Source organism: Hemitrygon akajei, chromosome 5 (assembly GCF_048418815.1).
Source record: "Hemitrygon akajei chromosome 5, sHemAka1.3, whole genome shotgun sequence".
In the NCBI taxonomy this organism is placed as follows: Eukaryota; Metazoa; Chordata; class Chondrichthyes; order Myliobatiformes; family Dasyatidae; genus Hemitrygon; species Hemitrygon akajei.
The window spans coordinates 189,212,857-189,233,484 of record NC_133128.1 but is presented as its reverse complement, the minus strand read 5'-3'; the positions used below and the strand labels follow the sequence as shown (position 1 = coordinate 189,233,484).

The 20,628-nt window shown below is 42.0% G+C and overlaps 1 protein-coding gene across 2 annotated transcripts in view; it reads left to right on the top strand.

Annotated features, from left to right (window-relative positions):
• osbpl11 (oxysterol binding protein-like 11) overlaps positions 1-20,628 on the top strand; it is a 132,349-nt gene that overhangs the window by 28,167 nt on the left and 83,554 nt on the right. For both annotated transcript variants that reach the window (XM_073047546.1, XM_073047545.1), the window contains exon 2: positions 18,756-18,824. In XM_073047546.1, the coding sequence (XP_072903647.1) occupies positions 18,756-18,824 (69 nt within the window). The remainder of the gene's footprint in view (positions 1-18,755; positions 18,825-20,628) is intronic.

The following is a 20,628-nucleotide window of genomic DNA, read 5'->3' as shown; positions in this document are numbered from 1 at the left end:
TATGTAGTGGAGAATGTATTAAGTGGTTGCATCGTGGCCTGGTATGGAAACACCAATGCCATTGAACAGAAAATCCTACAAACGGTAGTGGATTTGGTCTAGTACATCACGGGTAAAGCCCAACCATTGAGCACATCTACATGAAACAAAGTCGTAGGAAATCAGCATCCTCACCACCCAGACCAGGCCTTTTTCTCACTGGTGCCATCAGGAAGAAGGTACAGGAGCCTTGGGACTCCCAGCACCAGGTTTAAGAACAGTTACTACCCCTCGACCATCAGCCTCTTGAACAAAACGGGATAACTACACTCACTTGCCCATCCATTGAGATGTTCCCTCAACCAATGATCTCACTTTAAGGACTCTTTATCTCATTATCTCATGTTCTTCTTATTTATTTCTATTCATTTATATTTGCATTTGTACAGTCTATTGTCTTCTGCACCCTGGTTGATCTTTCATTGATCTTGTTATAGTCACTATTCTATAGATTCAATTGAACACTACCTCACTTTTTTTTTGCACTACTTATTTTAACTTTATTTAATAATCATATGTATAGTTAATGTAATTCAGTTTTTTCTCTACATTTATTTATCAGGTATTTCATTGTTCTGCTGTTGCGAAGTTAAATTTCAAGACATGCCGGCAATATTAAAGCTGATTCTAATTTGCTGAGTATGACGCAGGGTTGTATGTGGTGACATATATGTACTTTGATAGTAAAATTTACTTTGAACATTTACTTAAGTCTGATTATTAACATTTGCACATGTGACCTTTCTGCTAATTGTTTTTTGTTCATTGCTATATGCACTATTATCTTGTAAATTGTTGGTTACTATTGTGTTGTCTGTTATGGTATTGTCCCTGTGTTTTAATATCAACACCAAACCGTAATCAATTCTGTTATGTTTCACATACTGGCAAAAAAATGATGCTGAGCATTCCACTAACTACCAATCTACCTGTACTGAATCGAGGACTAAGGATTAAGAAGTATATAAAACTTTACATACCCTCCCCCCCCCCCAACTCCTTGAACCTTACCAGACATTATCAAGCACTTGCTGGTGAGTTGACAATGACCATTCTGCTTGACTCCAACTTAACTGCCAGCTGATGGTGCAGTGGCATGAGCACCAGACTTTGAGGTAAATGGTCCCAAGTTCAAATTGACTGGTTCCTTGCATGCTTTTCATCCATGCTGGGTTGAGCATCAAGCTAGCAGCTCATCCTCATTAAAAAAAAAAGTCAAATGCTACGGAAATAGCAACGATGCCACCCGTGCGAAAAGGATCAATAACTTTAATTTATTTTTATTTGTTTTTAGTTGTCTTATTGGCTAATTAGCTGTTGACTAAGAATTTGAAAATGTGCGTCTTTTGGAGTCCTGTTAAGTGAAGCTCTCCAGCAAGTCCTTGATAATGTCAGGCAGTTTAAGGATTTAGACCGAATGTCTAGCAGTTCAAAATTGGGTGGTATGTGCACTGTAAAGGAACTTCTCAGTGATTCCCATGTTCCTGGAATTCTAGCCATCTCAATACTCAACATTAGGAGCATGGAAGTTGTGACTATCGAAGCCCCTGAACATTGCTGGTGCAGTTTAGATGAAACACACTACAGCCACATAGTGTCACTTGTGAAGTGTATAATTTAGGGTTTCTCAACCAGTGTTCTGTGTGAGGTCACTAGGGGTTCCGCAAGAGATTGTGATTGAAATAAATAAATAAAATAAATATCGTTTTTTGAACTTCGTACAACGTGTGATGCTAGCACTCGCAGTGACCGAATATCCCCATTCGTAATCTCAGTATGGCCGTGTGCAGTAGGGCGATATTTAATTGGTTGAATGCATTTTCAGTTTTTGATGCGAGATGGGGGAGGTCGTTGATAATTGATGAGCGCTGTATTGCACAGATGGGATGACAGTAGCTGTTCAGGAACCTGAAGGCGTTTTACAAGTGTTGAATGGACTCGCCCACTTGGGCTATAACGTCTGCCTCTCACTCCTGAACTACCTTCCCAACTTCCCCTTGTGCACCTCTGACTGACTTACAGAAGCGAACAAACTCTATCAGTGTAGTTGAAAATTGGAGGAAAATTTTCATTCTAAAGACAGTCCAGCGTGGCCATTTTTTTTTGAGGAGGTTGGAAGAGGAGGATTGCAGACCTAGGCCTATGGACAATTCTGATAACATTAATGTTGAAGAATTACAATTTTAGTCATTTCACTGTACTAGTGCAACAACGAACAGAAAACAGTCCGTCTTTACAATGAAAGCTACTTAGCAATGAGGTTTACATGAACTGGTGATTCATGTTGTCCTATTCCATTGTGCCTAGTCTGTGGTAAGCAACTTACAAACGCAGCAATTCCTCTGGCAAAATTGAAAAGACACCGAACTGCAAATCACAGCCATATGACATATAAATTGCTGATTATCTTAAACAACTCTTCGAATTTTGAAACAGATTCAAACTTTTGAAAAATAAAATCACAATCAGTAAAGGGGTACAGGAAACAATTTATTTAGTAGCTTTAAGACCAGTTCACGCAAGAATGTTTTAAAAAAAAAAGCTGTGTGAAAACTTGGACAGACCACACGAATCAGTTACATACAGAAATCTGGTGGTTTAGCAGAGGAAGAGTTCTCCACAGGGTGTTTGAGCTGAAAGGTAAATTGCAGGAGTACTTTCAAGAAAATAGGTCAGATGCTGCTGAGTGCTTTGAAGATGAAGAATGGTTGCAGAAACTAGCCTACTTAGCAGATATTTTTCATCATATGAACCAGTTAAACAAGTCTCTGCAAGGCCCTGGAGAAAATATTTTAACCTTAAGTGACAAGATTTTTGGATTTAAAAGGAGACTGAATCTTTGGAAAAGTCATGCTGCAAAAGGAAATACTGAAATGTTTCCTTTGCTGCTTGGGCTTGAGAGTGAGGAAGGATCAGAAAGTCTCAAGCCTTATTGATAACCACCTGGAAGAACCACAGAACAAAATTGAGCGGTGTTTTCTCTCCCATTAAACACAAGTGCACATCTGGGTGAGGGACCTTTTCTCTGAATTTTCTGCTCAGCCTGAGAACTGTTTCAGAGAAGAGGAAGAACTTTGTGACCTGCACTCTGATGAGATTTACTTACTTGTCCCTGGGCAAGTTCTGGGTTTCTGTGAAAGGAGAGTATCCTGCCTTTCATAGGAAAGCAATGAACATTTTGCTGCAGTTTTCAACTTCTTACATGTGTGAGCAAGCTTTTTCTTGTTTAACAAGCATTCAGAGCAAGGATAGAAATAGTCTTATTTCAGTTGATGGCGAAATCCGTGTGTGCTTATCTCAAGTTTTTAAAGTTTATGAAAGGGAAAGAGAGATTATTTTCAAGGAAGGTAAGCTAAGCTTAACTTTTTTTTCAAGAAAGGTTTTGATTAGCGAATTGACAATTATTTTTAGATTATTATATCTCCAACTTACTGATCTATAGATAAAATAATATAATGCAGGGTTACCCTGAGACCTGAAAATTATTTCAAGGTTTCCTCCTTGAAAGGTTCAGAAAGACTGGTATAACTACTTAACATAATTGAGTACCAGTACATTTGGCTACATTGTCTTAGTGTTTCCCAACCTTTTAGCCCAATGGCCCCCTAAAACACTTTCATATTTGCCAATGCCATTCGTAGGCACAATACATTTTTTTGCTGCTCCCATAGTGTAAAAATATTCCTACCATTTGTTAACATGAGAATAATGATTCTGTTGACATTTTTTAAGTCTTTAAACCTAGCTTACACCATAACCATGTGCTGTACAGCAGCTTTGATATTAATGTGATCCTTGTGCTTGCTAGTTTTTAGCAAGAGTTGAAATATCTGGTTCAAGGTGTGACAGCAAAAGCCTTGTCCCCATGTGTAACTATGTTCCAGCGGTTTCTGTCAGTATGTGGTTCACTGTACTGAAGCTTCTTTCAGCAAGGTAGGAGGATGGAAATGCAATGAAAAGCAGTTTGGCTCTTCTCCAAAGACCAGGAAACTGTATTACAGTGAAGCCACATACTACAAAAGCTGACATTTTTGGAAAAACATCTTTTGCTGCTTTATCATTCTGAATTTGATTATTTCTTCTTGCAAACTCTATTTTTGATCTTCCACCTTGCAAAGTAATGGGTTAATTACTCAGTCAACATTTTCCAGGTCGATCAAATCCTTGAATTATTTCTGAGAATCCTTTTCCAGTAACTACAGATGTAAACAGTACTCTTGCAAATCACTGTCTGTGAAAGAGACCACACCTTCCATACAGGAAAACTGTGAGAACCACCTTTTCCCAATCTTTTGCTTATATATTTCAAATTTTCTGATAATAGTGGACACTGCACTTTTTGCCTGGATTAAATTGAAATTCTCACCATGCACTGTCATGTTTAGAACGTTCATTTTCTCATACAGATGAGCTAGGTACGTCACATCTCCACCTAAAAGTTCAATCTTGTTTACCAAGTTCTTGTCGACTTTGGAAAAAAATTCAACCACAGTGTCAAAAAGATCAAAGAAACATTTTAAACAGCAGCCTTTTGATAGCCAGTGCACTTCAGTGTGAAGAAAAAAGCATGCACACTCTTCATCGTTATCTTGGCATAACTGATAAATATTTTGCTATTTAATGGATGAGCTTTAATTTTGTTGACGGTAGATATTGCAAGATTCATACTTGAAAAAAGTTGTTGGCTGAGTTTTTTCGCTGAGAGACACTGGTGAAGAATTACACAATGGATTTCAAACAGACTTGGAATAATTTTTCATAACTTCTACTAAACCAGCATGGCAACCTGTCTTATATGGTGCTCCATCTGTTGCACAAGAAATCATGTTCCTAATTGGAATACTTTTATCCTCAAAATACAGTTTGAGCTTGTCGTAGATAGATTCTCTGTTAATATTTGTTCTTCCTCTTCTTTGCATAAGAGACGCTCTTCATAAATTTTTCCATTTTTGATAAATCATACATATGCCATTAGCAACGCATCATTGTCTTGTACAGTTAACTCATCCAGATGTATCCCGCATTCTGTATTCTGTAGCTCTGTGCATAGTTGATATTCAATGTCTTCAATTGCTTTATCAATATGATGAGCTACAGAATTATTTGTCAGAGGAATTGATTTTAAAATGGCATCCATTTTGAGAACAGTGATGAGCACTTCTGATACAGCAGGCATTATTCATCTTTCACCAATTGTATGAGATTTTTCACACTTTGCTATCATTTTGGAGATCTCATAAAAGCAGTGAGACCACAATCAAGGTATTTTTAGCTTTCTTGGCAAAAGACTCGAGTGTGCAGCGCTTTTCAAATACGTTTTTCATCTTCTGGAACTGAGTAATACCAAACGCCTTTTCAGGTGTTTTTATGGAAGTGTACCTGCAATCTTGATGGTTTCATGGCTTCATTAGACAGTACAGTATTACAAGTAAGACACATGGAGTGTCGCTGATCTGACATGAACGGAATAAAACCATGTATGTAGCATTGTATTGACACACTTTCTGTAGTTTCTGTTTCTTAGCAGGATTAGAATTCAAGGCCTCTCTGTCTTCAGACTCTTAGGGATCGCGCTGTACAAATTTATCCATTATTAATGGGGCTAAAATAAAATTTAAAAAATTAATAAAAACTGGGAATGCCTATCAGACAATTATGCCAGCAAGTTGACACAGTTGCCAGGTCTCGTGCCTCAAGTTAGGGTGCTGTTTACAGTTTTTCACCTCCCTCCACCTCTCCCACAAGAATCTTGAATGGCCCCTTTAGGACATGTAACTGCCCCCATTGGGAATCACTGTCTTAGATGATGCAGAGTTGCTCAAATGTTGGAACCTCGCTTCTTGGGCAAATTATCATTTTTCTGTTTATTCCCAATTATGCACTTTGTGGATGAGGAAAGACTTTGAGGAGTTAAAGGATGAGTTATTCGCCATCAAGTACCTGGTCTGTGATCTTGTTGCAAATATTGTCGAAAGGGTGTAACTAATTAAATTAAAGTCTGCTCAAGGATTACCTCAGTGTGTAGATAATGACTAAGGAGATTCAGTACTTTTTAGAGTGAGCCATTATCTGGCATTTGTTAAATATTTGCTTAAGCCTGAAAATTATTCATGTTTTGGTGCATACATGCCTGGATTACTTCATTATCTGAACAGTCATTAATATTTAGTTTTTCAAAAAATATCAATCAGACACCCAGTTGACCAGAACACGGCATCATCAGCACAGGTGCATCACAGGTCTTTGTGCTTAGCCCTGCGTTACTCAGTTTATACTTATGACTGTGAGGCTAAGTACAGCTCCATTGCTCTATTTAAGTTTGCTGACGATACCATTGTTGTAGGCCAAATTAAAGGTGGTGATGAATCAGCATATAGGAGGAGATTTAAAAATTTGGCTGAATGGTGTCACCACAACAATATCTCATTCAAAAGCCAAAGAGCTGGCTATTGACTGCAGGAGGAGGGGTCTACGAGCCTTTCCTCAGCTGGAGATCAGAGGTGGAGAGAGTCAATAACTTTAAATTCCTTGATGTTATAATTTTAGATGATCAGTCCTAGGTCTAGATGTAAACAGCATTACAAAGCGCTGGAGAGGGATCGGAGCAGAAAATTTGGGAAAACATTTAATTGGGGTAGGGGGAAATATGCTATTAGGCAGGAACTTGGGAACGTAAATTGGGAGCAGATGTTCTCATGGTAGAAATGTGGCAAATGTTCAGGGAACATGTACATGGGACTCTGCAGAGGTATGTTCCATTGAGGCAGGGAAAGAATGGTAGGCTAAAAGAACCACGGTGTACAAAAGATGTAGAAAATCTATCTAAGAAGAAAAGAAAAATTATGAAAGGTTCAAGAAACTAGTTACTGTTAAAGCTCTAGAAAATTACAAGGGTACCAGGAAGGAGCTCAAGAATGAAATTAGGAGAGCTGGAAGGGGCCATGAAAAGGCCTTGGCGAGCAGGATTAAGGAAACCCCCCAAGACATTCTACAAGTATGTGAAGAGCAAGAGGATAAGACATGTGAGAATAGGACCAATCAGGATTGAGAGTGGAAACATGTGCATAGGACCAGAGGAGGTAGTGAGGGTACTTGATGAATACTTCAATATGCACCAGTGTGAAGGACCTTGGGAATGACTTAAAAGGGATTGAAACACTTGTGTGGATAGACGTTAAGAAAAATGACGTACTGCAGATTTTGAAAGGTAATAAGAGGAGATAGCAGAGATACTTAATGAGTACCTCTTCAGTATTCAGTAGTATTCACTACGGAAAAGGACCTTGGCAATTGTAGGGATGACTTACAGTGGACTGAAAAGCTTGAGCATGTAGTTATTAAGAAAGGATGTGCTGGAGCTTTTGGAAAGCATCAAGTTGGATGAGATGTACCCCAGGCTACTGTGGGAAGTGAGGGAGGAAGTTGCTGAGCCTCTTGTGATGATCTTTGCATCACCAATAGGGACAGAAGTGCCAAAGATTGGAAAGTTGCAAATGTTTTTCCCTTGTTCAAGAAAGGGAGTAGAGATAACCCAGGAAATTTGTAGATTAGTGTGCCTTACCATCAGTGGTGGGCAAGTTGTTGAAGATCCTGAAAGCAGGATTTATGAGCATTTCGAGAGACATAATTTGATTAGGGATAGTCAGCATGGCTTTGTCAAGGGAAGGTCATGCCTTACGAGCCTGATTGAATTCTTTGAGGAAGTAACAAAGCACATTGATGAAGGTAGAGCAGTGGAAGTAGTGTATATGGATTTCAGTAAGGCGTTTGATAAAGTTCCCCGTGCGAGGCTCACTCAGAAAGTAAAGAGGCATGAGATCCAAGGAGACCTTGTTTTGTGGATCCAGAACTGGCTTAACCACAGAAGGGAAAGGGCAGTTGTGGATGGTTCTTATTCTGCATGGAGAGCGGTGACCAGTGGTGTTCTGGGATTCCTCCTCTGTGGTTTTTATAAATGACCTCGAGGATGAAGTAGAAGGGTGGGTTAGTAAGTTTGCTGATGAAACAAAAGTTGAGGTTGTTTGAATAGTCTAGAGGGTTGGCAGAGGTTACAGTGGGACATCAGTAGGCTGCAGAACTTGGTTGAGAAGTGGCTGATGGACTTCAACCCAGATAAGTGTGAAGTGGTTCATTTCAGTAGGTCAAATTTGAAGATGGAATATAATATTAATGGTAAGACTGTTGGCAGTGTGGAGGATCAGTGAGATCTTGTGGCTCAGGAAGGTACGGAAAGCAAGAGGATGGCAGCAGTGATAGGGGACTCTATAGTTAGGGGGTCAGACAGGCGATTCTGTGGACGTAGAAAAGAAGCACTGATGGCAGTTTGCCTCCCAGGTGCCAGGGTCCAGGATGTTTCTGATCACATCCACGATATCCTGAAGTGAGAAGGAGAACAGCCAGAGGTCATGGTACCTATTGGTACCAATGACATATGCAGGAAAAGGGAAGAGGTGTTGAAAGCAGACTACAGGGAGTTTGGAAGGAAGTTGAGAAGCAGGACCACAAAGATAGTCATCTCAGAATTATTATCTGTTCCACGTGACAGTGAGAGAGTATAGGAATAGAGTGCGGTGGAGGATATATGCATGACTGAGGGATTGGAGCAGGGGACAGGGATTCAGATTTCTGGATCATAGGGACCTCTTTTGGGGCAGGTGTGACCTGTACAAAAAGGACGGGTTGCACTTGAAGCCCAGGGGGACCAATATCTTGGCAGGGAGGTTTGCTACGGCTTTTGGGGAGAGTTTAAACTAAAATTGCTGGGGGGGTGGGAACCAAACTGAAGAGACGGAGGAAGAAGTGGTTGGCTCACAAATAGAGAAAGCTTGGAGACAGTGTGGGAGGATAGGCAGGTGATAGAGAAGAGATGCGCTCAGACCAGTGGTTTGAGTTATGTCTTATTTTAATGCAAGGACTAGTATGAACAAAGCGGATGAGCTTAGAGCAGGGGTGGGCAAACTTTTTGACTTGTGGGCCACAAAGGGTTCCAAAATTTGACAGGGGGGCCGGACCAGGAGCAGATGGACGGAGTGTTTTGGTAATACACCTCATAAGAGAAAATAAAATATCATGGGATATGTAGAAAACATGTGCTTTAATTTCAATTGAAAATGAACAAATGCATTACAACAAAATATCTGTCTTTGAAGTCCCATGGTATTTAGCTATTTATTGAAATGACTTTTAAAACACTGAAAATTAAATGAATAAAATACAGCTTTTTTTAATAGTAACAGTTATTATTTTAAAGCACTGAAAATTCTGTTATCCTTCAAGATATTATCATCATCACTCTCCTCCTGACTGTCTTTATTTCAAAAACGGTAGGAGATGCAGGTCTACTTGTCCTGCTCCTTCTTATTCAATTGTCCCCTGTGCCAAAACTCAACAACGACCAGCACAAGGACAGAACAGTGACAGCACGCCAGTATGCGGAGCGCGTTATTTGATCTGGAGCGCATTTTTTATTTTGAGAACGTACGTGCACCTGCGCACTACTCATGTCCATCACTTAACAGAAATGACATGTAACATGTAAGGCTTATTGAAAAAAATATTTTCAAATGCATTTTTTACATAACACAATGAAGAAACTTATTTTTAATTTCAGTGGGAACAGTGTTGTTGGTCTCCCTTTTTAGCCAGCGCATCAAAGTCTGGATTTAGTTTTGTTGTGGCGAAAACGCCAGAATTGCGGGGAAAAAAACGTTAACAAGGTTTATTAATATAATTTCATCAAGTTCTACGGGCCGGATTAAAAAGCTTAATGCGCCGTAGTTTGCCCATGCCTGGCTTAGAGCGTGGATCAGTAATTAGAGCTATGATGTTGTGGCCATTACAAAGACTTGGATGGCTAAGGGGCAGGAATGGTTACTTCAAGTGCCAGGCTTCAGATGTTTCAGAAAGGACAGGGAGGGAGGCAAGTGAGATGGGGGCGTGACACTGTTGATCAGAGATAGTGCCAAGGCTGCAGAAAAGGAGGAAGACATAGTGGGATTGTCTATGGAGTCTCTGTGGGTAGAAGTTAGGAACAAGAAGGGGTCAATAACTCTACTGGGTCTTTTTTTATAAACCTAATAGTAACAGGGACATTGAGGAGCAGATAGGGAGACAGATTCTGGAAAGGTGTAATAATAACAGGGTTGTCATAGTTGGAGATTTTTATTTCCCAAATATCGATTGGCATTTCCCTAGAGCAAGGGGCTTAGATGGGGTGAAGTTTGTTAGGTGTGTTCAGGAAGGTTTCTTGACACAATATGTAGATAAGCCTATAAGAGGAGAGGCTGTACTTGATATGACATTGGGAAACGATCCTGGTCGGGTGTCAGATCTCTCAGTGGGAGAACGTTTTGGAGATAGTGATCACAATTCTATCTCCTTTACCATAGCATTGGAGAGGTATAGGAGCAGACAAGTTAGGAAAGCGTTTAATTGAAGTAAGGGGAAATATGAGGCTATCAGGCAGGAACTTGGAAGCGTAAGTTGAAAACAGATTTCGCAGGGAAATGTACAGAAGAAATGTGGCAAATGTTCAGGGAATATTTGCGTGGAGTTCTGCACAGGTATGTTTCAATGAGACAAGGAAAGGATGGTAGGGTGCAGGAACCGTGGTGTACAAAGGCTGTTGTAAATTTAGTTAAGAAGAAAAGGAGTTTACGAAAGGTTCAGAAAAATCCAGGCAATGATAGAGATCTAGAAGATTATAAGGCTAGCAGGAAGGAGCTTAAGAGTGAAATTAGGAGAGCCAGAAGGGGCCATGAGAAGGCCTTGATGGACAGGATTAAGGAAAACACCAAGGCATTCTGTACTTTGCTTCAGTATTCACTACGGAAAAGGACCTTGGCAATTGTAGGGATGACTAACAGTGGACTGAAAAGCTTGAGCATGTAGATATTAAGAAAGAGGATGTGCTGGAGCTTTTGGAAAGTATCAAGTTGGATAAGTCACAGGGACCAGACAAGATGTACCCCAAGCTACTGTGGGAGGCGAGGGAGGAGATTGCTGAGCCTCTGGCGATGATCTTTGCATCATCAATGGGGATGGGAGAGGTTCCGGAGGATTGGAGGGTTGCAGATGTTGTTCTGTTATTCAAGAAAGGGAGTAGAGATAGCCCAGGAAATTATAGACCAGTGAGTCTTACCTCAATAGTTGGTAAGTTGATGGAGAAGATCCTGAGAGGCAGGATTTATGAACATTTGGAGAGGTATAATATGATTAGGAATAGTCAGCATGGCTTTCGCAAAGGCAGGTCGTGCCTTATGGGCCTGATTGAATTTTTTGAGGATGTGACGAAGCTCATTGATGAAGGTAGAGCAGTATATTTAGTGTATATGGATTTCAGCAAGGCATTTGACAAGGTACCCCATGCAAAGGCTTATTGAGAAAGTAAGGAGGCATGGGATCCAAGGGGACCTTGCTTTGTAGATCCAGAATTGGCTTGCCCACAGAAGGCAAAGAGTGGTTGTAGATGGGTCCTATTCTGCATGGAGGTCGGTGACCAGTGGTGTGCCTCAGATCTGTTCTGGGACCCCTACTCTTCGTGATTTTTATTAATGACTTGGAGGAGGAAGTGGAAGGATGAGTTAGTAAATTTGCTGATGACACAAAGGTTGGGGGTGTTGTGGATAGTCTGGTGGGCTGTCAGAGGTTACAGCGGGACATTGATAGGATACAAAACTGGGCTGAGAAGTGGCAGATGGAGTTCAACCCAGGTAAGTGTGAGGTGGTTCATTTTGGTCAAATATGATGGTAGTATATAGTATTAATGGTAAGACTCTTGGCAGTGTGGAAGATCAGAGGGACCTTAGGGTCCGAGTCCGTAGGACATTCAAAGCAGCTGCGCAAGTTGACTCTCATTAGGAAAGCAAATGGTGTATTGGCCTTCATCAATCATGGGATTGAGTTTAGGAGCTGAGAGGTAATGTTGCAGCAATGTAGGACCCTGGTCAGACCCCACTTCGAGTACTGTGCTCAGTTCTGATCACCTCAGTATAGGAAGGATGTGGAAGCCATAGAAAGGGTGCAGAGGAGATTTACAAGGATGTTGCCTGGATTGGGGAGCATGCCTTATGAGAATAGGTTGAGTGAACGCAACCTTTTTTCCTTGGAGCAATGGAGGATGAGAGGTGACCTGATAGAGGTGTACAAGATGATGAGAGTAATTGATTGTGTGGATAGTCATAGGCATTTTCCCAGGGCTGAAATGGCTAGCACGAGAAGGCACAGTTTTTAGTTGCTTGGAAGTAGATACAGAGGAGATGTCAGGGGTAAATTATTTTTTTCTTACACAGAGAGTGGGGAGTGTGTGGAATGGGCTGCTGGCGATGGTGGTGGAGGTGGATACTATAGGGTCTTTTAAGAGACTCTTGGACAGGTACATGAAGCTTAGAAAGTAGAGGGCTATGGGTAACCCTAAATAATGTTTAAGGTAAGGACGTGTTTGGTACAGCTTTGTGGGCTGAAGGGCCTGTATTGTGCTGTAGGTTTTCTATGTTTCTGCCTTTGGCTCCATGTCCATAGGACACTCAAAGCTGCTGTGCGGGTTGACAGTCTTGTTAAGAAGCTGTATGGTGTATTGGCCTTCATCAACCGTGAGATTGAGTTCAGGAGCCGTGAGGCAATATTACAGCTATATAAGACCTTAGTTAGACATCACTGAGAGTAATGTGTTCAGTCTGGTCATTTCAGTACAGGAAGGGTATGGATGCTATAGAGAGAGTGCAGAGGAGATTTACAAGGATGTTGCCTGGATTGGAGAGCATGCCTTATGAGAATAGTTTGAATGAACTTGACCTTTTCTCCTTTCAGCAACAGAGGATGAGAGGTGATGTAATAGAGATGTACAATTTGATGAGAGGTATTGATCGTGTGGATAGTCAGAGGCCTTTTTCCAGGGCTGAAATGGCTAACACGAGAAGGCATAGTTTTAAGGTGCTTGGAAGTCAGTACAAGGGGGGTGTCAGAGGCAAGTTTTTCACAGTGGTGAGTGCATGGAATGCACAATCAACGAAGGTGTAGAGGATATAACAGCGTCTTTAAGAGACTCTCAGATAGGTACATGGAGCTTAAGAAAATAAAGGGCTATGGAGTAGGGAAATTCTTGGCAACTTCTAGAGTAGGTTACATGGTCAGCACAACATTGTGGGCCGAATGGCCTGTAATGTACGGTAGATTTTCTGTTTCTCCAAAAGGCACAGCAGCACCTCAACTTTGTTAGAAGTTTGCAGTGATTCAGCATGACATCTAAAACTTTGACAAACTCTGTAGATGCAGGTGGAGAGCATACTGATTGGTTGTATCATAGTCTACTCTTTTAAAACATACCATTGCGTGGAATAGCCATTTAAAAGTAGAGGATGTAGCACGGTCCATCACAGGCAAAGCCCCTCCCCACCATTCAGCAGATTTGCAGCGAGCATTGTCACACAAAAGCAGCATCCATCGTCAAGGAAAGCAGCCCTGTGGCTCTTCTTGGCCCCAAAGAGAATCAGAATCAGGTTTATTATCACTGGCATGTGATGTGAAACTTGTTAACTTAGCAGCAGCAGTTCAATGCAGTACATAATCTAGCAGCAAGAAAAATAATTAAATTATAAATAAACAAATCAATTACACATATTGAATAGATTTAAAGAAAACGTGCAAAAACAGAAATACTGTATATTAATAAAAAGTGAGGTAGTGCTCATGGGTTCAATGTCCATTTAGGAATCGGATGGCAGAGAGGAAGGAGCTGTTCCTGAATTGGTGAGTGTGTGCCTTCAGGCTTCTGTACCTCCTACTGATGATAACAGTGAGAAAAGAGCATGCCCTGGGTGCTGAAGGTCCTTAATAATGAATGTTGCCTTTCAGGGACACCGCTCCCTATAGATGTCCTAGGTACTTTGTAGGCTAGTACCCAGGATGGAGCTGACTAGATTTACAACTTTCTACAGCTTCTTTTGGTCCTTTGCAGTAGCCCCTCCATACCAGACAGTGATGCAGCCTGTTAGAATGCTTTCCATAGTACAACTATAAAAGTTTTTGAGTGTACTTGACATGCCAAATCTCTTCAAACTCCTAATTAAAGTATAGCTGCTGTCTTTCTTTCTTTATAACTACATCGATATGTTGGGACCAAATTACACCCTCAGAGATCTTGACACCCAGGAACTTGAAACTGCTCACTCTCTCCACTTCTGATCCCCTTATGAGGATTGGCATGTGTTTCTTTGTCTTACCCATCCTAAAGTTCACAATCAGCTCTTTCGTCTTTCTGACGTTGAGTGCCAGGATTGTTTCTGCGGCACCATTCCACTAGTTGGCATATCTCACTCCTGTACGCCCGCTCGTCACCACCTGAGATTCTACCAACAATGGTTGTATCATCAGCAAATTTATAGATGGTATTTGAGCTATGCCTAGCTACGCAGTTATGTGTATACAGAGAGTAGAGTAGTGGGCTAAGCACACACCCCTGAGGTTCGCCAGTTTTATTGTCAGGAGGATATTTTATCACCAATCCACACAGATTGTGTCCTTCCGGTTAGGAAGTCAAAGATCCAATTGCAGAGGGCGGTACAGAGGTCCAGGTTCTGCAACATCTCAATCAGGATTGTGGTGTAACCCCGGGCATGTGAGTACAAAGATCTCTGTTTGTGAAAGAGATATTGAGCTGATCGCCGTGAGTATGAGGCCATATTACCTGCCTCGAGAATTCGCAAGTGTCATTGTTGTGAATGTGTATGTCCCGCCGCGTGCCGACGCAACGGTAGCGTGTGACGTCATCAGCTCCGCTGTTGCTAGGCTTCAGACACAGCACCCTGAGGCACTGGTGATAATTACAGGGGACTTCAACCATGTGACTTTGGACAAGACACTACCTGCTTTCTCCCAGTACGTGTATTGCTACACCAGGGGTAATAGGACTATTGACCTACTGTATGCAAACGTAGAGGAGGCATATAGTGCATCCCCACTGCCTTCATTGGGGAAAGCTGATCACAACCTGGTTTTGTTACAGCCCAGATATAAATCAATTGTGATGAGGCATCCCACTACCACACGCTCTTTTAGGAAGTGGACTCCTGAAGCTGAACAGGCCCTGAGAGACTGCTTCGGTACTACTAACTGGGATGTACTGCAAGGGGGGCTCTGTGGGGGCGTTGAGGAGGTCACTGAATGCACAACGGACTATATTAACTTTTGTGTGGATGCAGTTGTCCCTGTTAGAACTGTTCGCTGCTATCCCAATAATAAGCCCTGGATCACTAGTCACATCAAAGGCCTCCTAAACCAGAAGAAGAGGGCCTTTAAAGATGGTGATCGGTTGGAGCTTAAAAGAGTTCAGAAGGAACTCAGAGTACAGATAAGGGGGGCAAAGGAGCAGTATAGGAGGAAGCTAGAACAAAAGCTGCAGAAAAAAAGCATGAAGGAGGTGTGGGATGGGATGAAGATCATCACCGGATGCGGTGCAAAGCGGGGGGCGAACATAAGTGGAGATGTGGAGAAAGCGAACCAGCTGAACAACTTCTTCAACAGGTTCGACAGCTCAATCTCATCCTCACCGCAGAAATCCACACCAGGCTTACTTCCCTCACAGGAAAATAGCCACTCAGAGGAGGCCTTGCCCACGCCCAGGATTACGGCTGCACAGGTGGAAGGTCAACTGAGGAAGATCTGTAAGAGCAAGGCGGCTGGACCGGATGGAGTTTCCCCACGATTACTGAGGGCCTGTGCGACTGAGCTGGGAGAACCACTACAGCGCATCTTCAACATGAGCCTGGAGCAGAGAAGAGTACCCAGACAGTGGAAAACATCCTGTATTGTCCCGGTACCGAAGAAACCACAACCAAAGGAGTTGAATGACTTCAGACCTGTTGCCTTGACGTCGCACGTTATGAAGACCATGGAGCGGCTGATAATACAGAATCTGAGGCCACAAACCAGGCACGCCCAGGATCCTCTTCAGTTTGCGTATAAGGAGAAGGTGGGAGTGGAGGATGCTATCACGTATTTGCTGCACAAATCACTCTCTCACCTAGAGGGGGTCAGTTGTGCTGTGAGGATTACATTCCTTGACTTCTCTAGTGCCTTTAACACCATCCAGCCCAAGATCTTAAGGCACAAACTAACGGAGATGGGAGTAGACTCTCACATGGTGGATTGGATAGTGGACTACTTGACAGATAGACCTCAGTATGTGCAGTTGGGAGACTGTAGGTCTGACACGGTGGTCAGCAGCACAGGGGCGCTGCAGGGAACTGTACTCTCTCCGGTCCTGTTCACCCTGTACACATCAGACTTCCAATATAACTCGGAGTCCTGCCATGTGCAGAAGTTCGCTGATGACACGGCCATAGTGGGGTGTGTCAGGAATGGACAGGAGGAGGAGTATAGGAAACTGATACAGGACTTTGTGATATGGTGCAACTCAAACTACCTGCGTCTCAATATCACCAAGACCAAGGAGATGGTGGTGGACTTTAGGAGATCTAGGCCTCATATGGAGCCAGTGATCATTAATGGAGAATGTGTGGAGCAGGTTAAGACCTACAAGTATCTGGGAGTACAGTTAGACGAGAAGCTAGACTGGACTGCCAACACAGATGCCTTGTGCAGGAAGGCACAGAGTCGACTGTACTTCCTAAGAAGGTTGGCGTCATTCAATGTCTGTAGTGAGATGCTGAAGATGTTCTATAGGTCAGTTGTGGAGAGCGCCCTCTTCTTTGTGGTGGCGTGTTGGGGAGGAAGCATTAAGAAGAGGGCCGCCTCACGTCTTAATAAGCTGGTAAGGAAGGCGGGCTCTGTCGTGGGCAAAGTACTGGAGGGTTTAACATCGGTAGCTGAGCGAAGGGCGCTGAGTAGGCTACGGTCAATTATGGATAACTCTGAACATCCTCTACATAGCACCATCCAGAGACAGAGAAGCAGTTTCAGCGACAGGTTACTATCGATGCAATGCTCCTCAGACAGGATGAAGAGATCAATACTCCCCAATGCCATTAGGCTTTACAATTCTACCGCCAGGACTTAAGAACTTTTTAAAAGCTATTATTAATGCTTTTTGAGATAGTGATTTAGATGCATATCATATTTTTTACTGAGTTAAGTATTGTATGTAATTAGTTTTGCTACAACAAGTGTATGGGACATTGGAAAAAAAAGTTGAATTTCCCCATGGGGATGAATAAAGTATCTATCTATCTATCATCTATCTATTGGTATTGATGGTATTAAATGCTGAGCTATAGTCGATGAACAGCATCCTGACACAGGTGTTTGTGTTGTCCAGGTGGTCTAAAGCCGTGTGGAGAGCCATTGAGATTGCATCTGCCTTCGACATATTGTGGTGATAGGCAGACAGAGCATTCTGTAATTGGACAACTAAACGTATGTCCAGATGAAGAGTCATAGAGCACCACAGCACAGATGCAGTCCCTTCTGCCCATCTATTCTGTGCCGTTATTCTGCCATTTCTCCCCACAGTTGTTGCAACTTAATTCCTCCAGAAGTTTCTTTCTGTCACCTCAAAGCCAAGTATCCTTTACTATATTTTTCTTCAAGATTTCCACTGCTCTTGTCTTGTTATTTCAGCCAAAAGGAGGAAATTTCTAATTTTTCCTTGAAAGCCCCATCTATGTAGATTTTTATATACAGGAAGTTTTGTTAAACATTCCATTAAAACACAGGTATGGTAAAAACATCCACTGCCAGACTTGTTAATCATCATCCACCAATTAACTTTATAGTACACCTGGGCTGATGTTGAGCAGGACATAAATCAAATCTCCTGTCCTTGAGACAAAAGTTGGTGCAGCAGGTCACTGGGCTCCAGCATCTGAATTCCAGCCAATTGCTGGCAAAGCTTTTCGCTCTTTAATGATTAACGTCACATCTGTTCACCTATCCACCTATTCAGATGCTTGGTCATAACACGTGTTAAGTTTAATAGCTGCTTAAAATTTTCCTGAATGCTGAAAATAAATTGAACTTCATTTTGTTGGCACATTTCTTTGCTGTTAAGAGCAGACGGCAATTTTCTTGTATAACACACACAAAACGCAACTCAGCAGATCAGGTTGCGTTTATGGAAATGAATAAACAGCTGCATTTCGGGCAAGTCCTCCTCTTCAGGACTGAAATTTACCACGCACAAAATTATGGAGTAACTCAGTAGGTCAGGCAACATCTATGGAAATGAATAAACAGGCTACATTTCGGGCTAAGACCCTTCTTCGGGGATGAAATGGAAGGGGGAAGATGCTAGAATAAAAAGGTGGGGGAGGGGAAGGAGGGCAGCTGGAAGGTAATGGGTGAAGCCATGTGGGTGGGAAGGGTAAAGGGCTGGAGGTGAGGGTATCTGATGGGTGAAGAGCGTGAACCATAGGAGAAAGGGGACCCAGGGGGAGGTGATAGGCAGGTGAGAAGAGGTAAGTGCCATCACATTGGGGGCTGCCTAGACAGAATATAACCAGTGGCTCCTCCACCCTGAGAGTGGCCTCCTCTTGGCACAAGAGGAGGCCATGGACTGACATGTCAGAATGGGAATCAGAATTAAGATGTTTGACCACCAGGAAGTTCCACTTTTGACGGATGGAGCAGAAGTGCTCAACAAAGAGGTCCCCCAATATATGGAGGGTCTCACCAATGGTGAGAAGGATGCATCGTGAACACTGAACACAATATGATCTTGTTCCTTTGTTTATGTAATTTTAATTTTAATCTCTCTTCTGCAGTGATCATATGGAGAATGTGTGTGGATACTTGATGAAATACACCAATCTTGTCACAGGATGGCAATATCGGTGAGTTGCTCATTTCTTCAATTAAGCTCATTATTAGGGTTCCTTTGCATTTAATGTGATTTCAGTTCTTCATTTTAATACCAGTCCTATTTAGTACCATTTCAGTACAATTATGCAATCATTTGATCAGATTCTATGGCTGAGCATTCACTTGTATCCAAAGTTTTGCATCAGAATTGGAAATTGTTTTGTGCTGTTTTACATGTATAATATAAATGGTGCATTAATACAGTTTTGATTTGCTTTTTCATGGGAGTAAACTTGTATAGTAAATTTGTAGCATGGTCATTAAACTGAGTTGTGGTTGCACCACTTAAGACAATTAGCAGCTCAGTTGTATTCATCAAGGTTCTAGTTCTGGCTAGTAAAGAGCTTGGAAGAATTAAGTGCATTGAAACAATTCTGTTCTGCAAAATGTTCAAAGTATATTAATTATCAAAGAACATGACACTGTGGTTTTGTGCCATCGAAGTCAATCCTTTGGCCACTGTGAATGCAATGTTCTGTTACTACTGATTTACCTAGGTAGCCCAAACAAATGCACCTCCTGTGCTCCACAATGTGGGTTTCTACCGTGCGCTCCATCTGGCTGATATAAGCTGCTCCGCATTCAAAGGGAATCTTGTAAATGCCAGCTGTTCTGAGTCCCAGCTCATCTTTGACTTGCATAGGCTGTGATTTGAGCTTCCTTAAGGGTTTATGGATGGTATTAATCAGGTATTTCTTCAGGATCCTAGCGATCCTTCCGGAAACTGTGGAAATATACTGAAGACAGGCGGTAACAACAGGTTCCTCCTTGTTGTTAAGTAAATTGGCCAGATGGGGCGCATGGTAGAAACCCACATAAAGGAGCACAGGAGGTGTATCCATTTTGGTTACCCAGAGAAATTGGCAGTAGCAGGACATTGCATTGGCAATGGCCATAGGATTGATTTCGGCACAGAACTGTTTCGCACCAGTTGCAGCTGGAAGTGCCTGGTGAAGGAAGCCAATGAAATAAAATTAGAGAAAAAGCATTTTAACAAAGACGAAGGTCTTGCTTTGAGTAAGAACTGCAATTGGATTGTAAACAAGGGACAGCGAAAACCTGATTGGATGAGGATTAACGGGGGGGTGGGGGTGTGTACATATACTGCTACACTAGACATCCTTGATGAAGATGGCAGAGCTTGTCACTGAAACATTGGTTAAAATTGATACCTCTCCCCGGCTGGAAACCCAAAAATTACAATTGTACTCATCTCTGGCAGTCCATTCTATTTACTCATCACTCTCTGTTTTAAAAAATCTGCCACTGAGGTCCCCATTTATCTTTTCCCTTCTTGCTTTAGGCTTGTAACGTCTAAACGTCTAGACTGTTATCTTTCAAAAAAGGATTGAGATGATCTTTCTCTATGCCCCTCATGATTTTATAGACTTTCGGAGGGTCACCCCTTGAGACAGTCCGAGCCAATCCAATCTCTCCTTGTAACTTAAACCCATCATTTGTGGAAACATTCTTGTGAATCTGTTTTATCCCCTCACTAGCATAATTGTATATTTCAGACATTATTTTAATGCAAACTCAAAATATTCCAGGTGTGGTCTCACTAATAATGTCTTGTACAATGTAACATGACAGTGTAAATCTTGTACTTGTCCTGTCTGATGAGGAGATGTGTGCTAAATGCCACTTTTGTCACCGTCACCACCTTGTCTACCTGTAATGTCTCTTTCAGATCACCATATACTTCCATCCTTGATCTGTCTCTTCATTCACTCTTTCCCAGGACCCTGATGTATTGCCTGCACTGGGTTAACTTGC